General features: G+C 45.8%; 1 protein-coding gene and 1 pseudogene across 2 annotated transcripts in view; one reads left to right on the top strand and one right to left on the bottom strand.

Annotated features, from left to right (window-relative positions):
- Nucleotides 1-6,358, top strand: part of LOC117087444 — a 28,971-nt pseudogene extending 22,613 nt beyond the window's left edge. Inside the window, exons 2-3 of the transcript XR_004438815.1 lie at nt 3,627-3,757; nt 3,915-6,358. The product of XR_004438815.1 is annotated as a eukaryotic translation initiation factor 3 subunit E-like (transcript). The remainder of the gene's footprint in view (nt 1-3,626; nt 3,758-3,914) is intronic.
- The window catches only part of KHDC1 (KH domain containing 1), a 69,187-nt gene extending 43,125 nt beyond the window's left edge, over nt 1-26,062 (bottom strand). Inside the window, exons 1-2 of the mRNA XM_033217660.1 lie at nt 25,455-26,062; nt 5,057-5,099 (exon numbers count right to left, since the gene is read on the bottom strand). Coding sequence (XP_033073551.1) covers nt 5,057-5,099; nt 25,455-25,557 — 146 coding nt within the window. The 5' untranslated portion in view covers nt 25,558-26,062. The remainder of the gene's footprint in view (nt 1-5,056; nt 5,100-25,454) is intronic.
- Between the last annotated feature and the right edge of the window lie 226 nt (nt 26,063-26,288).

The following is a 26,288-nucleotide window of genomic DNA, read 5'->3' on the forward strand; positions in this document are numbered from 1 at the left end:
CTTTTAAAAAACCAGATGGGGCAGGGCATGGTGGCTCACGTCTATAATCCCAGCACTTTGGGAGGCCAAGGCAGGAGGATCATTTGAGATCAGGAGTTTGAGACCAGCCTGATGAACATGGTGAAACCCCATCTCTACTAAAAATAGTGAAAATTAGCTGGGCATGGTAGCTTGCACCTGTAATCTCAGTTACTCGGGAGGCCAAGGCAGGAGAATCACTTGAACTTGGGAGGCAGAGGTTGCAGCAAGCCGAGTTCACGCCACTGCACTCCAGCCTGGGCAACAGAGTGAGAGTCTGTCTCAAAAAAAAAAAAAAAAAAAAAAAGGACCAGATATTGGTCTCGGGATTTAATGCCCTGACCAGGATCCTGAAAGATGATGCAATCCTACTACCAGGATGGCTCCCAGAAGCATAGAAAAACCAATGGCCCACACTAAGTGAGGTAGAAATGCCAAAATTGTAGCAAAAGGTAGATGAATGAAAAGGCTCGGAGACGTGAGTATGCTATAGACTATATACTGCAAATAGTTGGAAAATCCACAAGAGGACCCAGAAAATGTATTACTTATCAAAGCAATAAGAAATATTCTAGTGAGAATGTCACCAACACCGCTAAGTTCAGTAGGGGCTCTTCTCTGAGAGCCAGGACTTACAGTAGGAGATGCTATGATAAAACTGGTCTCTAATAGCAATTGCGATGATAGCCACTATCCCCCAAAGGCCAGTCAAGGCCACTTAACCGTCAGATGCCAGAAAGACACAATCATCATAACAAGCGGCAAGTCAGTTTCACAGAGGGACCTGACTACTAGAGGGTTATGAAATGACTAAGGAAAAATATCTGGGCAGCCAACAAGGGTGCTATTCAATCTGTACATCAAAGAAATCAAGGCTAGATGATTAGGCTGGAAGCAGTAGTCTCATGCTCCCTTGCTCAGTTTCCAGACATACGCCAGTTTCCAGATCTGAAACTCAATGACTAAAGGAGAGGTCAGATCCCCAGGAGGAAGGACCTGGCAATGCTATGGCAGTACATAGTAATGGTTCCCTATTCCTTTCCACAAAGGAAACTACAGTCGTTTACTTAAGGTAATATACACTAGGAAAATAGAAATACCCAAACATCATAGACTCTTGGACACAAGGTCCCAGTTGACAATGATACATGTAGACTCAGCATCATCTCCCACTCCTCTTACAGGGAGGACATACGGGGTCAAGTAATAAATGGAGTCCTAAGATCTAGCTCACAGTGGGCCCACTGGGTCCATAACCTACCTAGTGATCATTTTCTCGGCTTCCAAATGTATACTTGGAATGGAGATTCTTGGCAGCTGGCACAACCCTAATATTGATTCTACTCCTCTGGGGTGAAAATAGAGTGGAGAAGGGCTGATGAAGCCCTCTGAAACTGCCACCACCATCTTCCTGATCAAGACCAAATCAAATCCAATATTACATCCCTGGGGGAATGGCAGAAACTAGTGGCACCCTTAAAGACCTAAAGGATAGGGTTAGTCTTCATCATATCTCCATTTAATTCACCACTCTGGTGCCTGCAAAAATCAGATGGATCCGAGAAGATGGCAGTGAACTGCTGCAGACTCAACCAAGTGGTGGCACTAATTGCAGTTGCTGTGCCAGGTGGGGTATTTTTTTATTAGAAACTGATTAACACAACCTTAGATATGAGATATGCATTCACTGATCTGGAAAAGTAAGTATTCTCTTCCATCCCTATCAGAAAAGAGGATCAGAAACAGTTTTCTTGGGCTAGACATGGTGGTTCATGCCTGTAATCCCAGCACTTTGGGAGGCAAAGGTGGGTGAATCACTTGAGGTCAGGAGTTCAAGACCAGCCTAGGCAACATGCTTAAGCCCCATCTCTACTAAAAATACAAACATTAGCTGAGCACAGTGATGCATGCACGTAGACCCAGCTTCTCAGGAGGCTGAGGCAGGAGAATCACTTGAACCTGGGAGGCGGAGGTTGCAGTGAGCTGAGATCATGCCACTGCACTCCAGCCTGGGCAACAGAGTGAGATTTCGTCTTAAAAAACAAAAAAAAGTTTTCTTTGAGCTGGGTGCAGTGGCACACACCTGTTTTCCTAGCCACTCAGAAGGCAGAGGCAGAGGATCACTTGAAGCCAGGAGTTTAAGGCTGTAGAAGGGTATGATGGCATATGTGAATTAGCCACTGCACACCAGCCTGAACAACATAGTATATTAAGACCCCCATCTCAAAAAAAAAAAGGTAATTACTGACAGGTGGTAGGGGTAGGGAGTGTTTAGATAATATAAAAGCCTAGCCTAATAACACAGCCTAGTAGATGGTCTTAAAGTTTTCAGCCCCAATTAATCCTGAATAGATTAAAATATCCAATCATTTGTTGCATATCAGAGACATACTCAGTACAAAAGGACATAATCCTTTTTCAGCCAAAGACAGACAAATGGATTAGGCATAAGAATAAAATCTAAGTCAGGCACAGTGGCTCATACCTGTAATATCAGTGCTTTGGGAGGCAAGGCGGGCATATCACTTGAGACCAGGAGTTCTAGACTAGCCTGGCCAACATGGCAAAACCCCACCTTTGCTAAAAATACAAAACTTAGCCAGGCATGGTGACATGTGCCTGTAGTCCCAGCGACTCAGGAGGCTGAGGTGGGAGAATCACTTGAACCCAGGAGGCGGTGGTTGCGATAAGTGAAGATTGTACCACTGAACTCCTGCCTGGGCGACAGAGTGAGACTCCATCTCAAACAAACAAAAAAAGAATAAAATCTGGGCCAGGTACAGTGGCTCCTGTAATCCCAGCACTTTGGGAGGCCAAGGCAGAGGATCACTGGAGGGCAGGAGTTCAAGACCAGCCTGTCCAACATGGCAAAACCTTATCTCTATTGAAAATGAAAAAATTAGCCAGGCCATGGTGGCTCATGCCTGTAATCCCAGCTACTTCAGAGGCTGAGACATGAGCATCACTTGAAAAAGGAGGCAGAGGTTGCACTGAGCCATGATCATGGCACTGCACTCCAGCCTGGGTGACAGAGCAAGACCCTGTCTCATAACAAACAAAAAAAAGGAAAAAAACGCCCAGGCACTGTGACTCACAGCTGTAATTCCAGCACTTTGGGACGCCAAGTGGGACGGATCACGAGGTCAAGAGATGGAGATCATCCTGGCCAACATGGTGAAACCCCGTCTCTACTAAAATACAAAAAATTAGCCAGGCGTGGTGGTGCATGCCTGTAGTCCCAGCTACTTGGGAGGCTGAGGCAGGGAAATCACTTGAACCTGGGAGGCAGAGATTGCAGTGAGCCCAGATCATGCCACTGCACTCCAACCTGGCGACAGAGCGAGACTTCATCCAAAAAAAAAAAAAGAAAAGAAAAAGAAAAAATCTAGCCTTCTGTGCTACCTAGAGAGGGGTCCATACAATGCTGTTCTGGATTCCTGTTGTAACTTAAAGAGAAACTTTCACAATGTCCAGAGCCCTTGATGTCCTCAAATTTCTTGCAGCAGGAACTCACTTAGGTGACACTAACCTTGATTTCCAAATGGTAGTACATCTAAAAATGAAAGTGAGGGCATCTATATCATAAATCTTTTTTTTTATTCTAACAGGATCCAAAGTCCACAAATATCATAAATCTGAAGAGGACCTGGGAGAAGCTTCTGCTGGCGATGTGTCATATCCTGCAGGAATACTGGCTAGTGGGCTGTGCTGAAGTTTGCTGCTGCCATTGGAGCCACATGTATCGCTGCTCACTTCACTTCTGGAACCTTTGCTAACCAGATCCAATCATCTTCTGCTACCCACATCTTCTGGGTGGTTACTGATTCTAGGGCTAACTATCAGCCTCTCTCAGAGGCTTCTTATGGTAACCTACCTACTACTGCTCTATATAACAGATTCTCCTCTGAGCCATGCGGACATTGTCATCCCATGCAACAACAAGGAAGCTCAATCACTGAGTCTAATGTAGTGGATGCTGGCCCAGGAAGCTCTGTGCATGTGTTGCACCATCTCCCATGATCATGCCTGATCTCTACTTCTATAGAGATCCTGAAGAGATTGAAAAGGAAGAGTACGCTGCAGCTGAAAAAGGAGGAATTTCAAAGTGAATGGACTGCTCCAGTGGAAGTTTACTGCTACTCAGTCTGAGGTTGCAGAATGGTTTAAAGGCATGCAGGTGCCCTCCGTGCCTATTCAGCAGTTCCCTACTGAAGATTGGAGCACTCAGCCTACCATTAATGACTGGTCCGCAACTCCCACTGCTCAGACCACTGAATGGGTAAGAATAACCACTGAGAGGCCTTAAGCTGTTCTTCCACAAGCTCTTAAACAAGATGGAAATAAGGCTGATGGAAATAAACAACAGTTTCCAAGAAAAAAAGGAACAGCTGAAGTGGCAATGTTTAAATAATATCTAGTAGACTTTAACATGAATGTCATTAAGCAGGAAATTATGATCTTTTAAGTTGGAACATGTAATGTTAATCCTTTTACACCAAAATATCTCTTTAAGTCTAAATTATCCACCTTTTTTTTTTTTTTTTTAATTCTTCATAGAGATAGAGGTTTCACTTTGTTGCCCAGGCTGTTCTTGACTTCCTAACTTCAGGCAATCCTCCTGCCTTGGCCTCCCAGAGTGCTGGGATTACAGGCATGTGCCACCATGCCTGGTGTACCCAGTTTCTGTTATCAACAGAATGCAGTGGTGTATGGTTGCTAAAGAAGAGTCCCAAGATTAGGACCTACATTAAGGTAGATTTTGAAATGTTTAAAATTCTGAGTTTGTTTTATTTTTAATTAATCTTTGGGGAAAGGATGGGAGCGGGGTGAGGGTTGAAAAAGTACCTATTGGGTACAATGTTTAATATTTGTGTGATGGGCACCCTGGAAGCCCAAACCTCACTATTAAACAATACATTCATGTAACAAGCCTGCACATGTACCTCCTGAATCTATTTTTAAAAATTTAATTCTCGAGTACAGACTCCCTTTTTTTGGTAAGATGGCGGGGTACGACTTAACTACTTGAATCACGCACCTTTTGGATAAGCATCTAGTCTTTCCGCTCCTTGAGTTTCTCTCTGTAAAAGAGATATATAATGAAAAGGAATTATTATAAGGTAAATTGGACCTTCTTAGTGATACCAACATGGTAGGTTTTGCTATGGATGTATACAAAAACCTTTATTCTGATGATATTCCTCATGCTTTGAGAGAGAAAAGAACCACAGTTGTTGCACAACTGAAACAGCTTCAGGCAGAAACAAAACTAATTGTGAAAATGTTTGAAGATCCAGAAACGACAAGGCAAATGCAGTCAACCAGGGATGGTAGGATGCTCTTTGACTGCCTGGCGGACAAGCATGGTTTTAGGCAGGAATATTTACATACACTTTACAGATATGCAAAATTCCAATATGAATGTGGGAATTACTCAGGAGCAGCAGAATATCTTTATTTTTTCAGAGTGTTGGTTCCAGCAACAGATAGAAATGCTGCAAGTTCACGCTGGGGAAAGCTGGCCTCTGAAATCTTACAGCAGAATTGCGATGCAGACATGGAAGACCTTACATGGTTAAAAGAGACCATAGATAATAATTCTGTGAGTTCTCCACTCCAGTCTCTTCAGCAGAGAGCATGGCTCATTCACTGGTCTCTGTTTTTTCTTCAATCACCCCAAAGGTGTGATATTATTGATCTCTTCCTTTACCAGTCACAGTATCTTAATGCAATTCAGATAATGTGTCCACACATTCTTCACTATTTGACTACAGCAGTCATAACAAACAAGGGTGTTCAAAAACATTGGCAGGTGCTAAAAGATCTAGTTAAAGTTACTCAACAGGAGTCTTACACATATAAAGACCCAATTACAGAATCTGTTGAATGCTTATATGTTAACTTTGATGGGGAAGAAGCTGAGAGAATGTGAATCAGTGCCTTGTGAATGACTTCTTGGTGGCTTGTCTTAAGAATTTCATTGACATTGCCCATCTCTTCATATTTGACACTTTCTGTCACATCCACCAGTGTATCGGCATTAACATGTTGGCAGACAAATTGAACATGACTCCAGAAGAAACTGAAAGGTAGATTGTAAATTTGATTAGAAATGCAAGACTAGATGCCAAGATTGATTCTAAATTAGGTCCTGTGGTTATGGTAACAATGCAGTCTCACCCTATCAGCAAGTGAATGAAAAGACCAAAAACCTTTCTTTTAGAAGCTAGATGTTGGCCATGAATATTGAGAAGAAACTTAATGAGAATAGCAGGTCAGAGGCTCCTAACTGGGCAACTCAAGATTCTGGCTTCTACTGAAGAAACATGAGGAAAAGATTTTTTTAAAACTATAAAAGAAAGATGAAATGATAAAACTGTTATATAAAGGGTGACTTACATTTTGGAAACAACACATTGAGTATAAATTTTGAAGAATTGGAATAAAATTGACTATGATTCAAAAACAATTTAATTCACAAAAAAATTGTAATCCTTTTGAGCTAATTGTAGATTCACATGCAGTTGTAAGAAGTTACAAAGAGGCTAGGTGCAGTGGCTGACGCCTGGAATCCCAGCACTTTGGGAGGCCGAGGCAGGCAGATCTCTTGAGGCCAGGAGTTTGAGACTAGCCTGGCCAACATGGCAAAACCCCATCTCTACAAATTAGCAGAGCATAGTGGCATACACCTGTAGTTACAGCTACTTGGGAGGCTGAGGCATGAGAATCACTTGACCTGGGATTATAAATGTAATCCCAGCCATAGGCTGGGCGCAGTGGCTCACGCCTGTAATACCGGCACTTTGGGAGGCCAAGGTGGGTGGATCATCTGAGGTCAAGAGTTCAAGACCAGCCTGGCCAACATGGTGAAACTCGGTCTCTACAAAAACACAAAAATTAGCCAGGCATGATGGTGCACGCCTGTAATCCCAGCTACTCAGGCGGCTGAGGCAGGAGAATCGAATGAACCCAGGAGGCAGAGGTTTCAGTGAGCCGAGATCATGCCATTGCACTCCAGCCTGGGCAATAGAGTGAGACTCCACCTCAAAAAAACAAAAAAAAACAGCCATTTGGGAAGTCAAGGCAGGATTGCTTGAAACCAACCAGAAGTTCAAGGTTGCCTGGGCAATAGAGCAAGACTGTCTCAAAACAAAACAAAAAGTCAGCATCTTTATAATGCATTCTTAGAACACAGTATAAATTAGTAATCCCTCACTCTTCTGCCCACTTTTACTTTAACATACTACATTTATGGATCTATTGTCTCTTTCCCTGTTCTAAAACTTTAAATTTCACAAGAAAGAAGATTTTGCTGTCTTGTTTCCTGCTGTGTCCCCAGCATAAACAGCATAAAGAAGTGCCATAAGATACAAATTATTGTTTTCTATTCACCAGTATATTCACAGCACCTAGAACAGCATCTGCTTTAGACTTACTAGATGAAAACTTAATAAGAACAGCACTTCTGCACATGTTAAGCACTTGATACATATTTGTGGAATAATTTCTATCATAACTAGCAGATACTTCCTAATTTGATGTGTAGCATCCCGTATTAACACGACTTGTGAATGGAGTGGACATCTATTTATTCTTTGTTATATGGCAAATGTATTTATATTAATCATAACTCTTAATATTTCTTTGAAACTAAACAATTATTTCCACAGCTCTTAAAATAGAATTTAGGAACCGGGCTCAGTGGCTCAAGCCTGTAATCCCAGCACTTTGGGAGGCCGAGATGGGCAGATCACATGGTCAGGAGATCGAGACCATCCTGGCTAACACGGTGAAACTCCATCTCTACTAAAAAATACAAAAAACTAGCCAGGTGTGGTGACCGGCGCCTGTAGTCCCAGCTACTCGGGAGGCTGAGGCAGGAGAATGGTGTAAACCTGGGAGGTGGAGCTTGCAGTGAGCTGAGATCCGGCCACTGCACTCCAGCCTGGGCGACAGAGCGAGACTCCGTCTCAAAAAAAAAAATAGAATTTAGGAACCTAGCAACATGCCACTCATCCATTAACAGTGATAAATGTATCTATTTTTATAAACTTTTTATTAAAGTAACTGGTATAGTTTGGATATGTGTACCTGCCCAAATCTCATGTTGAATTGTAATCCCCAGTGTTGAAGATGGGACCTCATGGGAGGTGACTGGATCATGGGGGCAGCTTTCCCATGAATGGTTTAGCACCATCTACTTGGTGCTGTTCTCATGACAGTGAGTTCTCATGGTGTCTGGTCGTTTAAAAACATGTGGCATGGCTCACACCTGTAACCCCAACACTTTGAGAAGCCAAGGTGGGCACATTGCTTAAGTCCAGGAGTTAGAGACCAGCCTGCAACATAGCAAAACCCTGTCTCTCTGGAAAATACAAAAAGTCGCTGGGTGTGGCGGTACACACCTGTGGTCCCAGCTACTTGGGAGGCTGAGGTGGGAGGATCACTTGAGCCAGGAATTGCAGGTTGCCATGAGCCAAGATCATGACACTGCACTCCAGTCTGGGCAACAGAGCAAGACCCTGTCTCAAAACAACAACAACAAAAAGCTGTTGACACCTCCCCTGCAACTTCTTGCTCCTGCTCTGGCCATGTGATGTGCCTGCTCCTCCTTCATCTTACAGCATGATTGTAAGTTTCCTGAGGCCTCCCCAGAAGCCAAGCAGATGCCAGCATCATGCTTCCTGTACATCCTGCAGACTTGAGAGCCAATTAAACCTCTTCTCATTATAAATTACCCAATCTCCGGGGTTTTTTTTGTTTTGTTTTTGTTTTTTTACAGCAATGCAAGAATTGACTAATAACAAATCTAGGCCAGACACAGTGGCTCATGCCTGTAATCCAAGCACTGTGGGAGGCCCCAGGCAGGAGGATTGCTTGAACTCAGGAGTTTGAGACCAGCCCGGGCACCATAGCAAGACCCTCTCCATGTTGGAGTCTCTTTAAAAACACACACAGCTGGGCATGGTGGCTCACGCCTGTAATCCCAGCACTTTGGGAGGCCAAGGCGGGCGGATTACCTGAGGTCAGGAGTTCCACACCAGCCTGGCTAACATGGTAAAACCCCGTCTCTACTAAAAATACAAAAATTAGCTGGGCATGGTGGCACATGCCTGTAGTCCCAGCTACTCAGAAGGCTGAGGCAGGAGAATCACTTGAACCCGAGAGGCAGAGGTTGCAGTAAGCCAAGATTGTGCCACTGCACTCCAGCCTGGGTGATAGAGTGAGACTTCGTCTCAAAACACTAAAAAGAAAACACACACACACACACACACACACGGCCAGGTGCGGTGGCTCACACCTATAATCCTAGCACTTTGGGAGGCCGAGGTGGGCAAATCACTTGAGGCCAAGAGTTCGAGACCAGCCTGGGCAACATGGCAAAACCCTGTCTCCCCTAAAAATACAAAAATTAGCCAGGTATAATGGCACATATCTGTAGTCCCAGCTACTCAGGAGGCTGAGGCAGGAGAATCACTTGAACCTGGGAGGCAGAGGTTGCAGTGAGCCGAGATCACACCACCGCACTGTGGTCTGGGTGACAGAGTGAGACTCCGTCAAAGAAAAAAAAAATTAAACACACACATACACAAATCTAATGTATCAAATATCCTTAAATGCTTCTAACACTGAAAATGAGACAAATATCACAAATTAGAATGGTTATCACATTATACATAAGTGGGTTACAAAAACTGATTTTATTATGCATGTATACTTTTTAATTTACATTTGGATTCAAACTTTTTTTATTATACACTCCTGGCGTATGTAACATTCAAATAGTTCTCTTTCTAGCACTATGATAATCTCATCAGATCCCAACAGCTGGGGAGGAGGACTTAATTTCAGACTATCCAGTTTGCAAATCCGTATCACATATGCCTTTACAAATTATTTTGAATAGGTAAAATGCATTACACAAACACTATACAGTGAAGTCTCTTTCAACCTCAAATAATCTCAGTTAATTATATCTTCTCAAAGCTATTCTATGCAAACACAAAGACATACATATATGTTTTTTTTTTTTTTTTTTTTGAGGCGGAGTCTCGCTCTGTCACCCAGACTGGAGTGCAGTGGCGCAACCTCGGCTCACTGCAAGCTCCGCCTCCCGGGTTCACGCCATTCTCCTGCCTCAGCCTCCCGAGTAGCTGGGACTACAGGTGCCCGCCACCTCGCCCGGCTAGTTTTTTGTATTTTTAGTAGAGACGGGGTTCACCATGTTAGCCAGGATGGTCTCGATCTCCTGACCTCGTGATCCGCCCGTCTCGGCCTCCCAAAGTGCTGGGATTACAGGCTTGAGCCACCGCGCCCGGCCCATATATGTTTTTGTTTTTGTTTTTGTTTTGAGACAGTCTCACTCTGTCACCTAGGCTGGAGTGCAGTGGTGCGATCTCAGCTTACTGCAACCTCTGCCTCCTGAGTTCAAGCAATTCTCCTGCTCCCAAGTAGCTGAGATTACAGGCATGTGCCACCATGCCTGACTAAATTTTGTATTTTTAGTAGAGACGAGGTTTTGCCACATTGGCCAGACTGGTCTCAAACCCCTGACCTCAGGTGATAGGCCCACCTCGGCCTCCCAAAGTGCTAGGATTACAGTCATGAGCCATCACTACCAGCCTACTATATATATTTTTAACATTCTATATAATACACACAGTTTGCATCTTTTTTCTTCATTTAATAATGTATCTTGCCGGGCACGGTGGCTCACGCCTGTAATCCCAGCACTTTGGGAGGCCGAGGCGGGTGGATCACGAGGTCAGGAGATCGAGACCATCCCGGCTAACACGGTGAAACCCCGTCTCTACTAAAAATGCAAAAAATTAGCCGGGCGTGGCAGCGGGCACCTGTCGTCCCAGCTACTTGGGAGGCTGAGGCAGGAGACTGGTGTGAACCCGGGAGGCAGAGCTTGCAGTGAGCCGAGATCGGGCCACTGCACTCCAGCCTGGGTGACAGAGCGAGACTCCGTCTCAAAAAAAATAAAAAATAAAAAATAAAAATAATGTATCTTGAGGATTGTTCCATTTGGGCACTTACTTCATCTAAGTACAAATTATTTTTTCTCCCACTAAAATATAGATTTCATAGTGATGAGCACTTATCTTTTCACTGCTTTTTATTTTTAAATGTGTTTTTCTGTTTTTTCATGAATATTTAGCTTATATGCTATCTTTTGCCTTTGTCAGTAATGCTATTGCAATCTACATCCTTGTACATGTCAATTCTTACAAGCAGGAGTATAAATACAGGATGAAATTCCAAACAGAGCCGGGCGCGGTGGCTCAAGCCTGTAATCCCAGCACTTTGGGAGGCCGAGACGGGCGGATCACGAGGTCAGGAGATCGAGACCATCCTGGCTAACACGGTGAAACCCCGTCTCTACTAAAAATACAAAAACTAGCCGGGCGAGGTGGCGGGCGCCTATAGTCCCAGCTACTCGGGAGGCTGAGGCAGGAGAATGGCGTAAACCCGGGAGGCGGAGCTTGCAATGAGCTGAGATCTGGCCACTGCACTCCAGTCCGGGCAACAGAGCGAGACTCCGCCTCAAAAAAAAAAAAAAAAAAAGAAATTCCAAACAGAGATTTGCTTTGTCAAGGGGTATGCACCTTTCCAATTGATAAGGTATTGCCAAATGTCTTCCCATTGAGGTTGAACCAATCTATATACTCACTAGCCTTGTTGCTAACATTGTAACACGAGAAGCATTAAAATTGATTTTTGAACAAAATCAATGGATATGCTCTTAAGTGTTCCTTCTTTTTAAAAAATCCTTATTGGAAAATGCAAGCAAGAATACATGGCAAGCAGAGCCCATGCAATGGCCAGAATTCCTAGAGCAGAAATGACTTTAACATTTGTTTATAAAGATTTTCTCCAAGTGATTTGTTGAAATAACTTGAGTCTTCAAGGTTTAATTTTCCAAATGTTAGCTCAAGCCTGCACTGAAATTCTGGCCTACAGTATCCTAGCAAAAATCCCCCTTTGCAAGATGCTGAGGTATATTGGCGAAACCATGGATCACATGACTCCAGGAGTTTGAGACCAGCCTGGCCAACATGGTAAAATCCTGTCTCTACTAAAAATACTAAAATTAGCCGGGCATGGTGCGGCACGTCTGTAATTCCAGCTACTCAGGAGGCTGAGGCAGAAGAATCCTTGAACCTGGGAGGCAGAGGTTGCAGTGAAGGCAACAGAATGAGGCTTTGTCTAAAAAAAAAAAAGAGAGAGAGAGTCAAGGCAGGCATTCCTAGGGACCAGGTAGAACCCAGCTGGAGAGGAAGATGACACATTCAACATGCTGTGGAGGAGGGAGAGTAGGTTTTATCCATGATCACGTGGAATAAATGCAAGGACAGACCCAAGTTTCCCACATGAAGCATTTCTCAATCCCATTTTCCTTGGCAAGAGTTCATCCCGTTACTCGGATCTTCCAATATAGACTAAGCTGTTGCCCTTGAAGGACTCTGTACTTTGCATTTTTTTTTTTTTTTTTTGAGACAGAGTCTCGCTCTGTCACCCAGGCTGGAGTGCAGTGGCGCCGTCTTGGCTCATTGCAACCTTCGCTTCCTGGGTTCAAGCGATTCTTTTGCCTCAGCCTCCCGAGCAGCTGGGATTACAGGCACCCGCCACTACACTCGGCTAATTTTTGTATTTTTAGTAGAGACGGGGTTTCACCATGTCCATCAGGATCACCTGACCTCAAGTGATCCACCTGCCTAAGCCTTGCAAAGTGCTGGGATTACAGGCGTGAGCCACCACGCCCGGCCTGCAAACTTTCAAGATGTTATTAGAGACAGGATTCCTCTCTGTCACCCAGTCTGGAGTGCAGTGGTACAATCATAGCTCACTGCAGCCTCCAACTGCTGAGCTTAAGCGATCCTCCCGCCTCAGCCTCTCAAGTGGCTAGGATTATATGGAGGAGCCACAGCCTGGTAAATTTCTAAGTAAACATATACTATTACACTCTTTACAAGGAGGAAGAGGGGGAGGGTGGGATGTTGAAGAGACAGGATGCAACTTATAGAGAGTAAGTGAATGAAGGGGAAATTCCGGCAAGGAATTGCTGACTTAAGGCTGACTTCACCTTTCAGGGTCCAGGAGGCTGGTTTCAGACCTATTGGGAGTCCCTCTGCATTAGCGAGAAAAACGGCAAGAAATGGGAGCACGCAGAAACCTCCAAGACTAGAGCCACTGGATGCCACCGACAGCACGCAGCTGGACCAGCACGGGGAAGGGCCTTCGTGGGTGGAGAGCTCGCTTGGGAGATAGTTGGAGATTTTCTTTCAGAAGAATCCCTGGCGGAGTCTGACCGGTTCTTTCACGCACAGCCCCTGGGGTGGGCACAGCAGCCACCCCTGCTGAAGGGACTGACGCCTCCGACCAGCAGCCCAGTCAAACGCCCTGTTCTGTGAGCAGCTAGCTGTGTTGGGGAGAGCGCGGTTCACATTCTTTTCCAACGGAGCCACTGACTGCTGAGCTGGGAGGGTGAAGGGGTGGCCTGCCCCTCCACACCTGTGGAGGTTTCTCGTTAGGTGGAACCAGAGACTTGAGAAAAGAAATGAGACACAGTGATCAAGTATACAGAAAGAAACAGTGGGCCCAGGGGACCGGCATTCAGCATACAGAGGACCCGAGCCGCACCGGTCTCTGAGTTCCCTCAGTATTTATGATCATTATCTTTACCCTCTGGGAAAAGGGGAAGTGGCAGGACAATAGGATCATAATAGGGAGAAGGTCAGCAGAATGACCTACGAATAAAGATCTCTGTTATACGAATAAGTTTAAGGAAAAAGTGCCTTGATATGCATATGCAGACATCTCCTTAAACCTTTTTAGTGCATAAAAAGCAACATTGCCGCTAGCAAGTTCCACCTTCCGCCCTAAGGCGGTTTTTGCCTATCTCAGTAAATAGAACATGCAATCGGGTTTTAGTCCACTGCCCAGGGACGGGCAGGAGACGGACGCCTTTCACTCAACTGCCCAGAGGCCTTCTTTCCTCTATATCCTCTTACACTAATCCTCCTCAGCACAGACCCTTCATGGGTGTCAGACTGGGGGACATCAGGTCTTTCCCTTCCCACCAGGCCATATTTCAGACTATCACATGGGGAGAAACCTCGGACAATACTTAGCTTTCCTAGACAGAGGTCCCTGTGACCTTCAGTGTATGTGTTCCTGGGTACTTGAGATTAAGAGAATGGTGATGACTTTTAACAAGCATGCTGCCTTCAGGCACTTGTTTAACAAAGCACATCCTGCACAGTCGCAAATCCGTTAAACCTTGAGTCACCACAGCAGGTCTCTCTCAAGGACGGGGTTGGGGGTAGGGTTACAGATTAACAGCACAGAACAAAATGGAGTCTCTTATGTCTACTTCTTTCTATATAGACCCAGTAACAGTCTGATCTCTCTTTTCCCCACAGGAGGGGGCGTGACAGAACCCAGTCATCCAAGGTCCCCCGACCCCTCCCCAGCTGGGACCTCGGGCTGCTCCTAGGCTGCGCTGGGTGGGTCAAGGAGTCGCCCCTGTGGGTCGCGACCCTCCCCCATGCCCTGCACAGGGGCCCTGTGTGGCCCGCCGAGCCGCCTAAAAGCGAGGAAGGATGCAGGGGCGGAGGGGGCTCGGGTTTGCAAGCCCAGCTCAGACACCCCAACAGGACCCCTCGCGCTGTTGGACGCGCCAGCCTCCCGACCCTCTGGCTCCTACGGGAAGTGACAAAAAGATCCTGCCAACCTGGCCTGAATGGCCCAGTTTGACACAGTTCAGGTTTTCAATGCATGAGACCCTGGTGTGGTCTAGGCGGAGGGATGAGAGGAGGAGACTCTGCTGGGGTAAGTAGGGGTGAGGTAAGGAGGGGATTCTTTTCCTGGGCGCAGGGACAAAGAACACAGGGGTAGCTGAGTGAGCAGGAGAGGCCCTAGGCTGGTTCCCCACCTTCTCAGGATCAGAGCCAATTACTTCCTGGTACTCTCTGCAGTCTCCTGGCGTTAAATAGCATCCCTTTGCTGGAGTCTCTGGATTCACATCCATAATCCCAGCCTCTCCTCCTCATCCCCTCAGGCTTACCATGGACTAACCTTGAAGGACACCACCAGAGCCCTGACCTCCGACCCACACACCTGCTAAATGGAAGGTGTTCTCCACATCAGTTCAAGGCAATGTCACCCTTCAGGATGTTCAGGCTCTAAACCTTGGAGTCCTCCTCCAGATTTCTCTCTCCTTCCTTCTCCTTTTTTCTCCCTTGCACTTGCGGTTCTCTTTTCCTTCGTAGCTTTGTAGCTCATTCCCCCTTCCACTTTCCACACCACCTTCTGGTCTGTTAATTAAATATTACCTGGTTTCCACTGACACCTTCCCTGCCTTCCCAATTTAAAATTACAATATCATCCTCCTCCTCTGCTTTTTTCTCCAAATTATATCCTCACCCAACCAATTATGTATTATTCTCATTAATCTTGCTTAATTAATTAGCAGACATTATTAATGCCTGTTTCCCCAGTCACCATCACTAGATTATGAACTCCTAAGGACTCCTTCCTTCCACCACTGTTGTACCTGCTTCAGCTAGAACCTGCTGGGCACATACAATGTGTTCCATAAATATTTGTTGAATGAAAGACTAGGCACAACTTAGGATTCACTCCCCGATGTGGCATCCATAAGCCCTGTATGCAGGTAAAATGTCAGTGGGTTGACTAAATATTGGAAGTGGAAAAAAATTCACCTCTTTGGTTTGCAGTTGTCTAGGACCTTTAGGACAATGGAAACCCAGGTTTCCTTAGAATTAAGCCAGTGCCCCCAGACTTGCCAGTTTACCATGCTTGTCTCACTGCTCCTCAGCATGGGTCACACATGTCCAACGAATTCAAACAAAATCTTGAGATGACACAAACCTTGCCCTTCATTCCCCATTTCTATCATACTCTACACAGAGTTTTGAACAGGCATTTTACAATCAACAATATATTCTTTACAATTTTGTTGGTTAGTATACATAACTCTACCTCACTGTTAAAAATTGCCTGTCTTTATATCCATTAAATGACACTTGCATATGCTCCAATTTTTCACTAATGATTTTGAGAGCATTCCGGGACACAGGTGTCTGGACCTTTCATAAGTAAACAGAATTCCTAGTAATGGAATTGTGTCTACAGTGTGGAAACACCATATAATATACCATCCTGGGTATTGTAAAAGTGAACCAACATTCTGTTAAATTTAGAGCAAGTTATAAAAACTATATGATACTTAATTCTGTGCTACATGTATAATGGTTTCTTGGAGTTTTAAAAATTTTTTTTTTTCTTAGAAGCGGTGTCTCACTCTCTTGCCCGGTCTGGAGTGCAGTGGCACAATCACAGATCACTGCAGTCTCAACCTCCTGGGCTCAAGTGATACTCCCACCTCACCTCCCAAGTAGCTGGGACTACAGGCATGTGCCACCATGTCCAGCTAACTTTTTTTTTTAAGAGACAGGGACCTCACTATGTTGCCCAGGTTAGTCTTGAACTCCTGGGCTCCAAGCAATCCCACCTCAGCCTCCCAAAGTGCTGGCACTACAGGCACGAGCCACTGTACCCTGCCTGCTGGTATATATAATGTACATTTTAAGAACTCTGTATAGATTCATTTATGTGTATGTTTAGAAAAAAATTCTGGAATGGGCTGGGCACAGTGGCTCACGCCTGTAATCCCAGCACTTTGGGAGGCCAAGGTGGGTGGATCACGAGGTCAGGAGTTCGAGACCAGCCTGACCAACTACTGGTGAAACCCCATCTCTACTAAAAAATACAAAAATTAGCCGGGTGTGGTGGTGCACACCTGTAATCCCAGCTACTTGGGAGGCTGGGGCAGAAGAATCACTTGAAGCTGGGAGGCAGAGGTTGCAATGAGCCAAGATCTTGCCATTGCACTCCAGCCTGGACAACAAAGCAAGACTCTGTCTCAAAAAAAAAAAAAAGAAAGAAAAAGAAAAAGAAAGAAAGAAAATAATTTTGGAATTAATCAAAATACAGTCACGCATCATTTAACAGGGATTCATTCTGAAAAATGCACTGTTAGGAGATTTCATAGTTGTGCAAACATTGTAGAGTGTACTTACACAAACCTAGATTGTATAGCCTACTATACACCCAAGCTATATGGTAAAAGCTTATTACCCCTAGGCTACAAACATGTATGGCATATTATTCTACTGAATCCTGTGGGCAACTGTAATACAATGGGTAGTACTGTACTTTTTAAAGGACTGGCAGTGCAATAGGTTTGTTTATACAAGCATCATGCCAAACACTTCATGTGTTGTGCTGTCACCATTCTGATGGTTACGACGCCACTAGGTTATAGGAATTTTTCTGTTCTATTATAGTCTGATGGGACCACTATTGTATATGAGGCCCATCATTGACTGAAATGTCATTATGTTTCATATATATATATAAACACGTATATATATATGAGATACTATTCAGCCTAAAAAGATGGAAATCTGGCCAGGCGCAATGGCTCACACCTGTAATCCCAGCGCTTTGGGAGGCCGAGTTGGGCCGATCACATGAGGTCAGGAGTTTGAGACCAGCCTGGTCGACATAGTGAAACCAAGTCTCTACTAAAAATATAAAAATCAGCTGGGTGTGATGGCGCACGCCTGTAATCCCAGCTACTCTGGAGGCTGAAGCACAAGAATTGCTTGAACCCAAGAAGCAGAAGTTGCAGTGAGTCAATATCGTGCCACTGCACTCCAGCCTGGGCAACAGAGTGAGACTCTGCCTCAAAAAAAATAAAAATAAAAAGATGGAAATCCTGTCATTTTCAATGACATGGATAAACTTGGAAGATATTAGGTTAAGTGAAATAAACCAGGCACAGAAAGAAAAATATCTCATGCTCTCACCTATATGTGGAATGTATAGAAGTTGAACTCATAGAGAATAAAATGGTGGTTACAAGAGATTTGGGTGGGGGGTTTCAGGAGCCGTTGGTGAAGAAACAACAGCTATTCCATGAAGGTTCCCATTGATAAATGTAGAAAGAATGAGAGAGAGAGAAAATCACCACCTGACTACAGTTATCATTGCCTCAGGCAAAATTTATCCCGATGATAAAATTCGTGGGTGATGGTTTAAGCAGAAACAAGATATTTGCATAGTCTGAAGTATCTCCTCCACAATATTAGTAATACAAATGAAAGAACCATGAGCTTTCAGTAAAGAACATAAGCAAGTGATTTCCTAGCCAAATGATCAAAATTAACATCACCTGTCCTGAAATACCATGCACTGAGAAGGGCACATGATCACATCATTTTGTAGCATCCTTCTCAATAATGTGTAGCTTCAGTCTAATCATGAGAAAACATCAGACAAACCCAAACTGAGATGCATTCTTTTTCTTTTTCTTTTTTTTTTTTTTTGAGACGGAGTCTGGCTCTGTTGCCCAGGCTGGAGTGCAGTGGTGGGATCTCCGCTCACTTCAAGCTCCGCCTCCGGGTTCATGCCATTCTCCTGCCTCAGCCTCCTGAGTAGCTGGGACTACAGGCGCCCGCCACCATGCCCGGCTAATTTTTTGTATTTTTAGTAGAGATGGGGTTTCACCGTGTTAGCCAGGATGGTCTTGAACTCCTGACCTCGTGATCCGCCCGCCTCGGCCTCCCACAGTCCTGGGATTACAGGCGTGAACCACCGCGCCCGGCCAAGATGCATTCCAGAAAATAACTGGCATTCTTCAGAAGTGTCAAGGTCATGAAAGACAGGATAGACTAAGAAACTGTGCAAGATGAGACAAGACCAAGGAGACAGGACAACTAAACATGATGTGAGATTGTGAATTGTATCCTAGAACAGAAAAACTAAATTCATGAAAAAAATGGTGGAATGCAAATAATTTCTTAGTTTTGAAAATTATTCTATGGGCCGGGCACGGTGGCTCACGCCTGTAATCCCAAAACTTTGGGAGGCCAAGGTGGGTGGATCACCTGAGGTCAAGAGCTTGAAACCAGCCTGGCCCCTTCTCTACTAAAAGTACGAAACTTAGCCAGGCGTGGTGGCAGGCGCCTGTAATCCCAGCTGCTCGGTAGACTGACACATGAGAATCACTTGAACCCGGGAGGCGGAGGTTGCAGTGAGCCAAGATCATGCCACTGCACGCCAGCCTAGGCGACAGAGCAACACTCTGTCTCAAAAAAAAGGAAAAAAAATTGTCCTACAGTTATGTAAGATGCTAACATAAGTAGAAGCTGGGTAACGGGTATATTGAAACACTATGATTTTTGAAATTCTTTTGAAAGTCTAAAATTATCTCAAAATTAAAAATGAAAACAGTAAAGGTACAATGTATAAAATATCCTGTCATACATTAAAATACATACATATACATGTAAAATATGCATATATCACATAAAATTTATTTGGGTAGAGCTGGTAGACTGAGAGCCATGAATGGGAGAGGATTTTCATGTTTTATTTTTATAAATATATGTAATAGAGGCAGAGTCTCACTATGTTTCCCAGGCTGGTCTTGAACTCCTGGGCTCCAGGGATCTCTCCCACCTTGGTCTCACAAAGTACTAGGATGACAGGCGTGAGCCACTGCACCAGCCACTTTTGTTCATACACCCTTTTATATCTATATCACATACACTGAACTTGCTACAATGACATATATTATGTATTTTAGAACAAAATTTAAGTAAAATCAAAGAAAAGGCTGGCAACATAATGACTGGATTGCTAGACTTAGCCTAATAATTGGCTCAGGTTTCACAGAACTGGACTGTGAAACAAGGTCCAGTTTCCTTTCTGTATGTATCAGTCACCAACATGGCTGGTCTGGGATGCTTTTTCTTTGGGGGTCTTAGAAAACTAGTAAAACCCAAAGAAGGTATCAAGATATTTCCTAGTAATATTTTTGCAATTCTGGGAAAATATATAACAAATTGCATCCCACTTCAGTATTAAAATAAGTATAGAGGCCAGACGCAGTGCCTCACACTTGTAATCCAAGCACTTTGGGAGGCCAAGGTGGGCGGATCACCTGAGGCAAGGAGTTCAAGACCAGCCTGGCCAATATGGTGAAACCTCATCTCTACTAAAAATACAAAAATTAGCTGGGCATGGTGGCAGACTCCTGTAATCTCAACTTCTCGGGAGGCTGAGGCACGAAAATCACTTGAACCTGGGAAGCAGAGGTTGCAGTGAGTCAAGATTGTGCTACTGCACTCCAGCCTGCCTGAGTGACAGAGCAAGACTCCATCTCAAAAATATATATATAATATAAAATAAAATAAGTATAGAGATAATAAAGAAACAAATTTGAATTCATAGAATCCGCATTTCTTGAACTGGTTTCAATGAAACTGTTATCTACTTTGTATTCACTACAATAACAAGGAGACAACACAGCATACAAGCCAAGATTCAAATCTCAACTTTTACATTCACTGGTTTGAGTGACTTTAGATAAGTTTCTTAGTTTCTCTGTGTCTGAATTTCTTTTTTTTTTGAGATGGAGTCTCGCTCTGCTGCCCAGGCTGGAGTGCAGTGGCCGGATCTCAGCTCACTGCAAGCTCCGCCTCCCGGGTTTACGCCATTCTCCTGCCTCAGCCTCCCGAGTAGCTGGGACTACAGGCGCCCGCCACCTCGCCCGGCTAGTTTTTTGTATTTTTTAGTAGAGACGGGGGTTTCACCGTGTTTGCCAGGATGGTCTCGATCTCCTGACCTCGTGATCCGCCCGTCTCGGCCTCCCAAAGTGCTGGGATTACAGGCTTGAGCCACCGCGCCCGGCCCATTGTGTCTGAATTTCAAGGCAGTAATCAGAGAACCAATCTCATGGACTTCTTTGAATATTGAAGAAGAGCGCACATCCAAAACAGAAAGGACCTGGCACTTGAGCAAGCCCTCAAAGGTTAACAAATACATTTTTAAGATATTCTAGCGCCAGGCGCGGTGGCTCAAGCCTGTAATCCCAGCACTTTGGGAGGCCGAGACGGGTGGATCACGAGGTCAGGAGATCGAGACCATCCTGGCTAACACGGTGAAACCCCGTCTCTACTAAAAAAATACAAAAAACTAGCCGGGCGCGGTGGCGGGCGCCTGTAGTCCCAGCTACCCGGAGGCTGAGGCAGGAGAATGGCGTAAACCCGGGAGGCAGAGCTTGCAGTGAGCTGAGATCCGGCCACTGCATTCCAGCCCGGGCGACAGCGCGGGACTCCGTCTCAAAAAAAAAAAAAAAAAGATATTCTAGCTACTTTTAAAAGTTTTTAGCATTTAAGAGAATATAATATATTGGATTTTTGATTTAATTATTTTTTTTTTTTCAGACATAGTCTCACTCTGTCACCCAGGCTGGAGTGCAGTGGCATGATCTTGGCTCACTGCAACCTCCACCTCCTGGGTTCAAGTGATTCTCCTGCCTCAGCCTCCCAAGTAGCTAGGATTACAGGAGCCCACCACCACACCCGGCTAATTTTTGTATTTTTAGTAGAGATGGGATTTACCATGTTGGCCAGGATGGTCTTGGACTCCTGACCTCAAGTGATCAGACTGCCTTACCCTTAGCCTCCCAAAGTGCTGGAATTACAGGTGTGAGCCACCACACCCAGCCAATTTAATTTGTGTGTGTGTGTGTGGTGTGTGTGTGTGTGTGTCTGTGTGACGGAGTCTCAGTCTTGTTGCCCAGGTTGGAGTGCAATAGCACCATCTTGACTCACTGCAACCTCTCTGCCTCCCAGGTTCAAGCAATTATCCTGCCTCAGCCTCCCAAGTAGCTGGGATTACAGACGCCCACCACCACATCTGGCTAATTTTTTTGTATTTTTAGCGGAGATGGGGTTTCACCATGTTGGCCAGGCTGATCTCGAACTCCACCTGACCTCAGGTGATCCGCCCACCTCAGCCTCCCAAAGTGCTGGGATTACAAGCATGAGCCACCGCACCCAGCCAATTTAATTAAAATTTACATGTTTCATTCAATATATCCTATTATTATTATTATTATTATTATTATTTTGAGATGGAGTCTCGCTCTGTTGCCCAAGCTAGAGTGCTATGGCATGGTCTCAGCTCACTGCAACCTCCACCTCCTGGGTTCAAGAGATTCTCCTGCCTCAGCCTCCCAAGTAGCTGAGATTACAGGCATGCACCTGCCACCACACCCAGCTAATTTTTTGTATTTTTAGTAGAGATGGGGTTTCACCACGTTGGCCAAACTGGTCTGGAACTCCTGACCTCGTGATCCACTTGCCTCGGCCTCCCAAAGCACTGGGATTATAGGTGTGAGCCACCATGCCTGGCCTCTGATTATTTTTAAATTGAGCAAATTATATTTTTAAGTCTGTAAGTTTTGGGTTATTAGTTATGAAAGTAGGTACATATGCACTCAGTGTTTTTATTGCAGAAATGTTAATTAGTATTGATAGATGAAGTAATCAGGGATCAGACAAGGTAGAAAGGAGTATTCTTTCTCTTCAACCAGAATGAATCTTTCCATACAGCTCCCTGAATCCTCACCCTTCCTGCCTCCTGCTCCTACTTATGCTCCTCCTTCTACCAGAAGCTTCTCCCCTCCGGCAGAGCTCTAAATCACAACCCCTCTGCTTTCACTGGGGCTTGGAGGCTGCTACTTCTAGACTCTCCCTCCCAGTGCATCAACCCTGTCCTCCCTCACCCAACGCCCTGAGTAATAAGCTCCCTCTTCCCCCAGCCTCTCTGTTTCCAGCTATTTCTTTGTTACCCATCTCAACAAAAATTGTCCAGGTTTTCCCATCCAGGAGCATCAGTTCTGCTTTCTAAAAACATCCACTAAACATATTCCACATGCATCCCATTTAAATTTTTCAACTCACTCCAACCTGGTTTCTAAGAATCTCACTCCTGCAACTGAACTGCTTATGCTAAAGGTAGCAGTGAGCCCTGTGGTTCACAAACCAAGGAGCTATTTTTTGCCCTCGTCTGTCTGGACTGCTGACAGAATTCCCCATAATAGATAATACCCTCCTTGTAGCTTGGGGTGGGGGTTGGTGCCCAGGGTGGTGGGGGTGTGAGTTGAAGACTCCTTTAGAAAATTTTCACTTAGCTGGGCGCAGTGGCTCACGCCTGTAATCTCAGCACTCTGGGAGGCCGAAGCGGGCGGATCACAAGGTCAAGAGATCAAGACCATCCTGGCCAACATGGTAAAACCCCGTCTCCACTAAAAAAAAACAAAAAATCAGCGGGGCGTGGTGGCGCATGCCTGTAAGTCCCAGCTACTCGGGAGGCTGAGGCAGGAGAATCGCTTGAACCCAGGAGGTAGAGGTTGCAGTGAGTTGAGGTTGCACCACTGCACTCCAACCTGGGTGACAGAGCAAGACTTCATCTCAAAAAAAAAAAAAAGAGGCCGGGCGCGGTGGCTCAAGCCTGTAATCCCAGCACTTTGGGAGGCTGAGACGGGCGGATCACGAGGTCAGGAGATCGAGACCATCCTGGCTAACACGGGGAAACCCCGTCTCTACTAAAAACTACAAAAAACTAGCCGGGCGAGGTGGCGGGCGCCTGTAGTCCCAGCTACTCGGGAGGCTGAGGCAGGAGAATGGCGTAAACCCGGGAAGCAGAGCTTGCAGTGAGTTGAGATCCGGCCACTGCACTCCAGCCTGGGGGACAGAGCGAGACTCCGTCTCAAAAAAAAAAAAAAAAGAAAGAAAGAAAAGAAAATTTTCACTTGAACCTCCAAACACTGTGAGAAGACACAATTACCTTTTGAAAATGTTTTTCCTTTTACCTTGTAAAGAACACTGATCAACACTAAACCAATGTAAATTATTTATTATATCACCATTAGAACGGCCGGACAAGGTGGCTCATGCCTGTAATCCCAGCACTTTGGGAGGCCGAGGTGAGTGGATCATGAGGTCAGGAGTTCAAGACCAGCCTGGCCAAGATGGTGAAACCCTATCTCTATTAAAAATACAAAAATTAGCCGAGAGTGATGCCGGGCGCGATGCCGGGTGCCTGTAATCCCAGCTACTCGGGAGGGTGAGGCAGAGAATTGCTTGAACCCAGGAGGTAGAGGTTGCAGTGAGTTGAGATCCGGCCACTGCACTCCAGCCTGGCGACAGAGCAAGACTCCCTCAAAATAAATAAATAAATAAATAAAACCATTAGAGCATTATTTAAAAGCTGGAGTTTGCAGTTACTTAAACCATTACAGATTTAAGAACACTTGCCCACACACATCCATTTCCCTGTCCCCATCTCTCATAGCACAAACAGAACTGGGGTCTGGGCCTCTCGATCCCCAGGCCAACAGGCTTTCCACAAGCAATGCCATCCCTGCCTGAGATTCCCTCAGGCCCCAGCCTTAAACGGAATGCCCAGAGGCCCACAAAGAACTGTGCAACCACCTGGCTCCTGCTGTGGCTAAAAAGAGAGCAGCTGATCAGGTGCATGCCTTTTGGAGCTGACCCTAGAGCTGTGATTTTCAACAGCATGCATCCACATCGCCTGGAGGTCTTCTCCACACGAGTTTCTGTGCCTCACCCACAGAGTTTCTGATTCTGTGGATGTGGGGTGGGTGACAGAGTTTTTGTTGTTGTTTGTTTGTTTGTTTTTGAGACAGAGTCTTACTCTGTCGCCCAGGCTGGAGTGCAATAATGGAGCAATCCCTGCTCACTGCAATCTCCACCTCCTGGGCTCAAGTGATTCTCCTGCCTCAGCCTCCCAAGCAGCTCAGCTTTTTTTTTTTTTTTTTTGAGACGGAGTCTGGCTCTGTCACCCAGGCTGGAGAGCAGTGGCGGATCTCGGCTCACTGCAACCTCCACCTCCCAGGATTAAGCGATTCTCCTGCCTCCGCCTCCCTAGTAGCTGGGATTACAGGCGTGCGCGCCAGGCTAATTTTTGTATTTTTAGTAGAGACGGGTTCCACCATGTTGGCCAGGCTGGTCTCAAACTCCTGATCTCAAGTGATCCGCCCGCCTCGGCCTCCCAAAGTGCTGGGATTACAGGCGTGAGCCAACGCGCCTGGCAGTTTGTGTTTTTAAGGAGTTCTCAGGTGATGCTGATTCTGCTGATCGCGGGACTCCGCTTTGAGATCAGCTCTCCTAGAGTATCTAAGCGACCGGGCAGACCCGCAAAAGAGATTTAGTGGAAGATGGTCCCCTAGAGGAGCTGCCCTGGGATTCCCGGGACTTCTAAACCTACAGTTCACAAATGTCCTAGATTTTCAGCCTTTGGTTGCTTCTAGCCACAATCTTCCTTTCCAACCACATCTTGCTCTTTCTACTCACAAACCAGGAGGCACACCCAGGGTTTTTTTTAACTTGGTGATTTACAGAACTGTCCTAGGCCTTCAGACTAAGGAGCTGGAGTGATCCTGAAAGATCCCGGAAGCGAAACTCATCTTTCCGGGCACCTGGGTGAAGGAAGGTTTCCCTACCAGGGCCCCTGAAGACACTCACCTCGATTTCTGCGGATCCGAGGCTGGAAAGACACTGTCGCGATCAGGTGCATCGCAAGAGTCTGGAGAAAGGGCCATCCATAAATGAAGATCAGGACTCGCATTCTGAGACCGTTCCAATCACAAATAAGACTCGGAACAGCCTCTGGAAGGCCGACAGCATTTTGCGATTCTCGCCTGGGAAAGGAAGGGCGCGCTAAGGCACGAGTAGTACAGCTCCTCCCAGCACCGCAGGGCCCGCCCGCGGGAGGGGACCAGACACCACCGGTGAAGCGAGGTTTAGGACGCGAAGGAAAGGGCCACTTCGGGTCGGGGTCAACCCAGACTGGACCAATGCACAGTCTAGGTGGATTAACGCTCCACCGCGAGAAGTGGGCATGGGACCACACGCGGCTGGCAAGACCTCCCAGGGCTCAAGCTCCGGGCTCGGTCAGCAAACAACGGCGATAACATCCACGACTCGACGTAAACCATCTTTGGGCCCTGATCGTTCTCCAATAACCGACTGGAACTGAGGACGTGACCAAACGACAAGAACCAGCGGAGAGGACCCAGAGAACGGAGCAGCATCCCGCAGCCCGCCTCCAGGAAAGCCCGAGGCACTGGAGCAGAAGGGTCTTGGCTCTGCGACCTAATTACACCGCCTCTTTACACCGTCCTACCCGCCTCTTCCGCGGCTCGCTCCTCCGACCCGCACCCGAAGGTGCTGTCCCGCCCACGGACTCGCTCGCCCTCCGTTTCTTCTATCCTTTAGACGACTTTTTACCTTTCAGGGATGCTCTCCGTCACCGCCCCTGTCATTTGGTTGCCCTCGCTGCAGTACAAGGGCCTAGAA

This window comes from Trachypithecus francoisi, unplaced genomic scaffold (assembly GCF_009764315.1).
Source record: "Trachypithecus francoisi isolate TF-2019V2 unplaced genomic scaffold, Tfra_2.0 Lachesis_group10, whole genome shotgun sequence".
Taxonomy (NCBI): Eukaryota; Metazoa; Chordata; class Mammalia; order Primates; family Cercopithecidae; genus Trachypithecus; species Trachypithecus francoisi.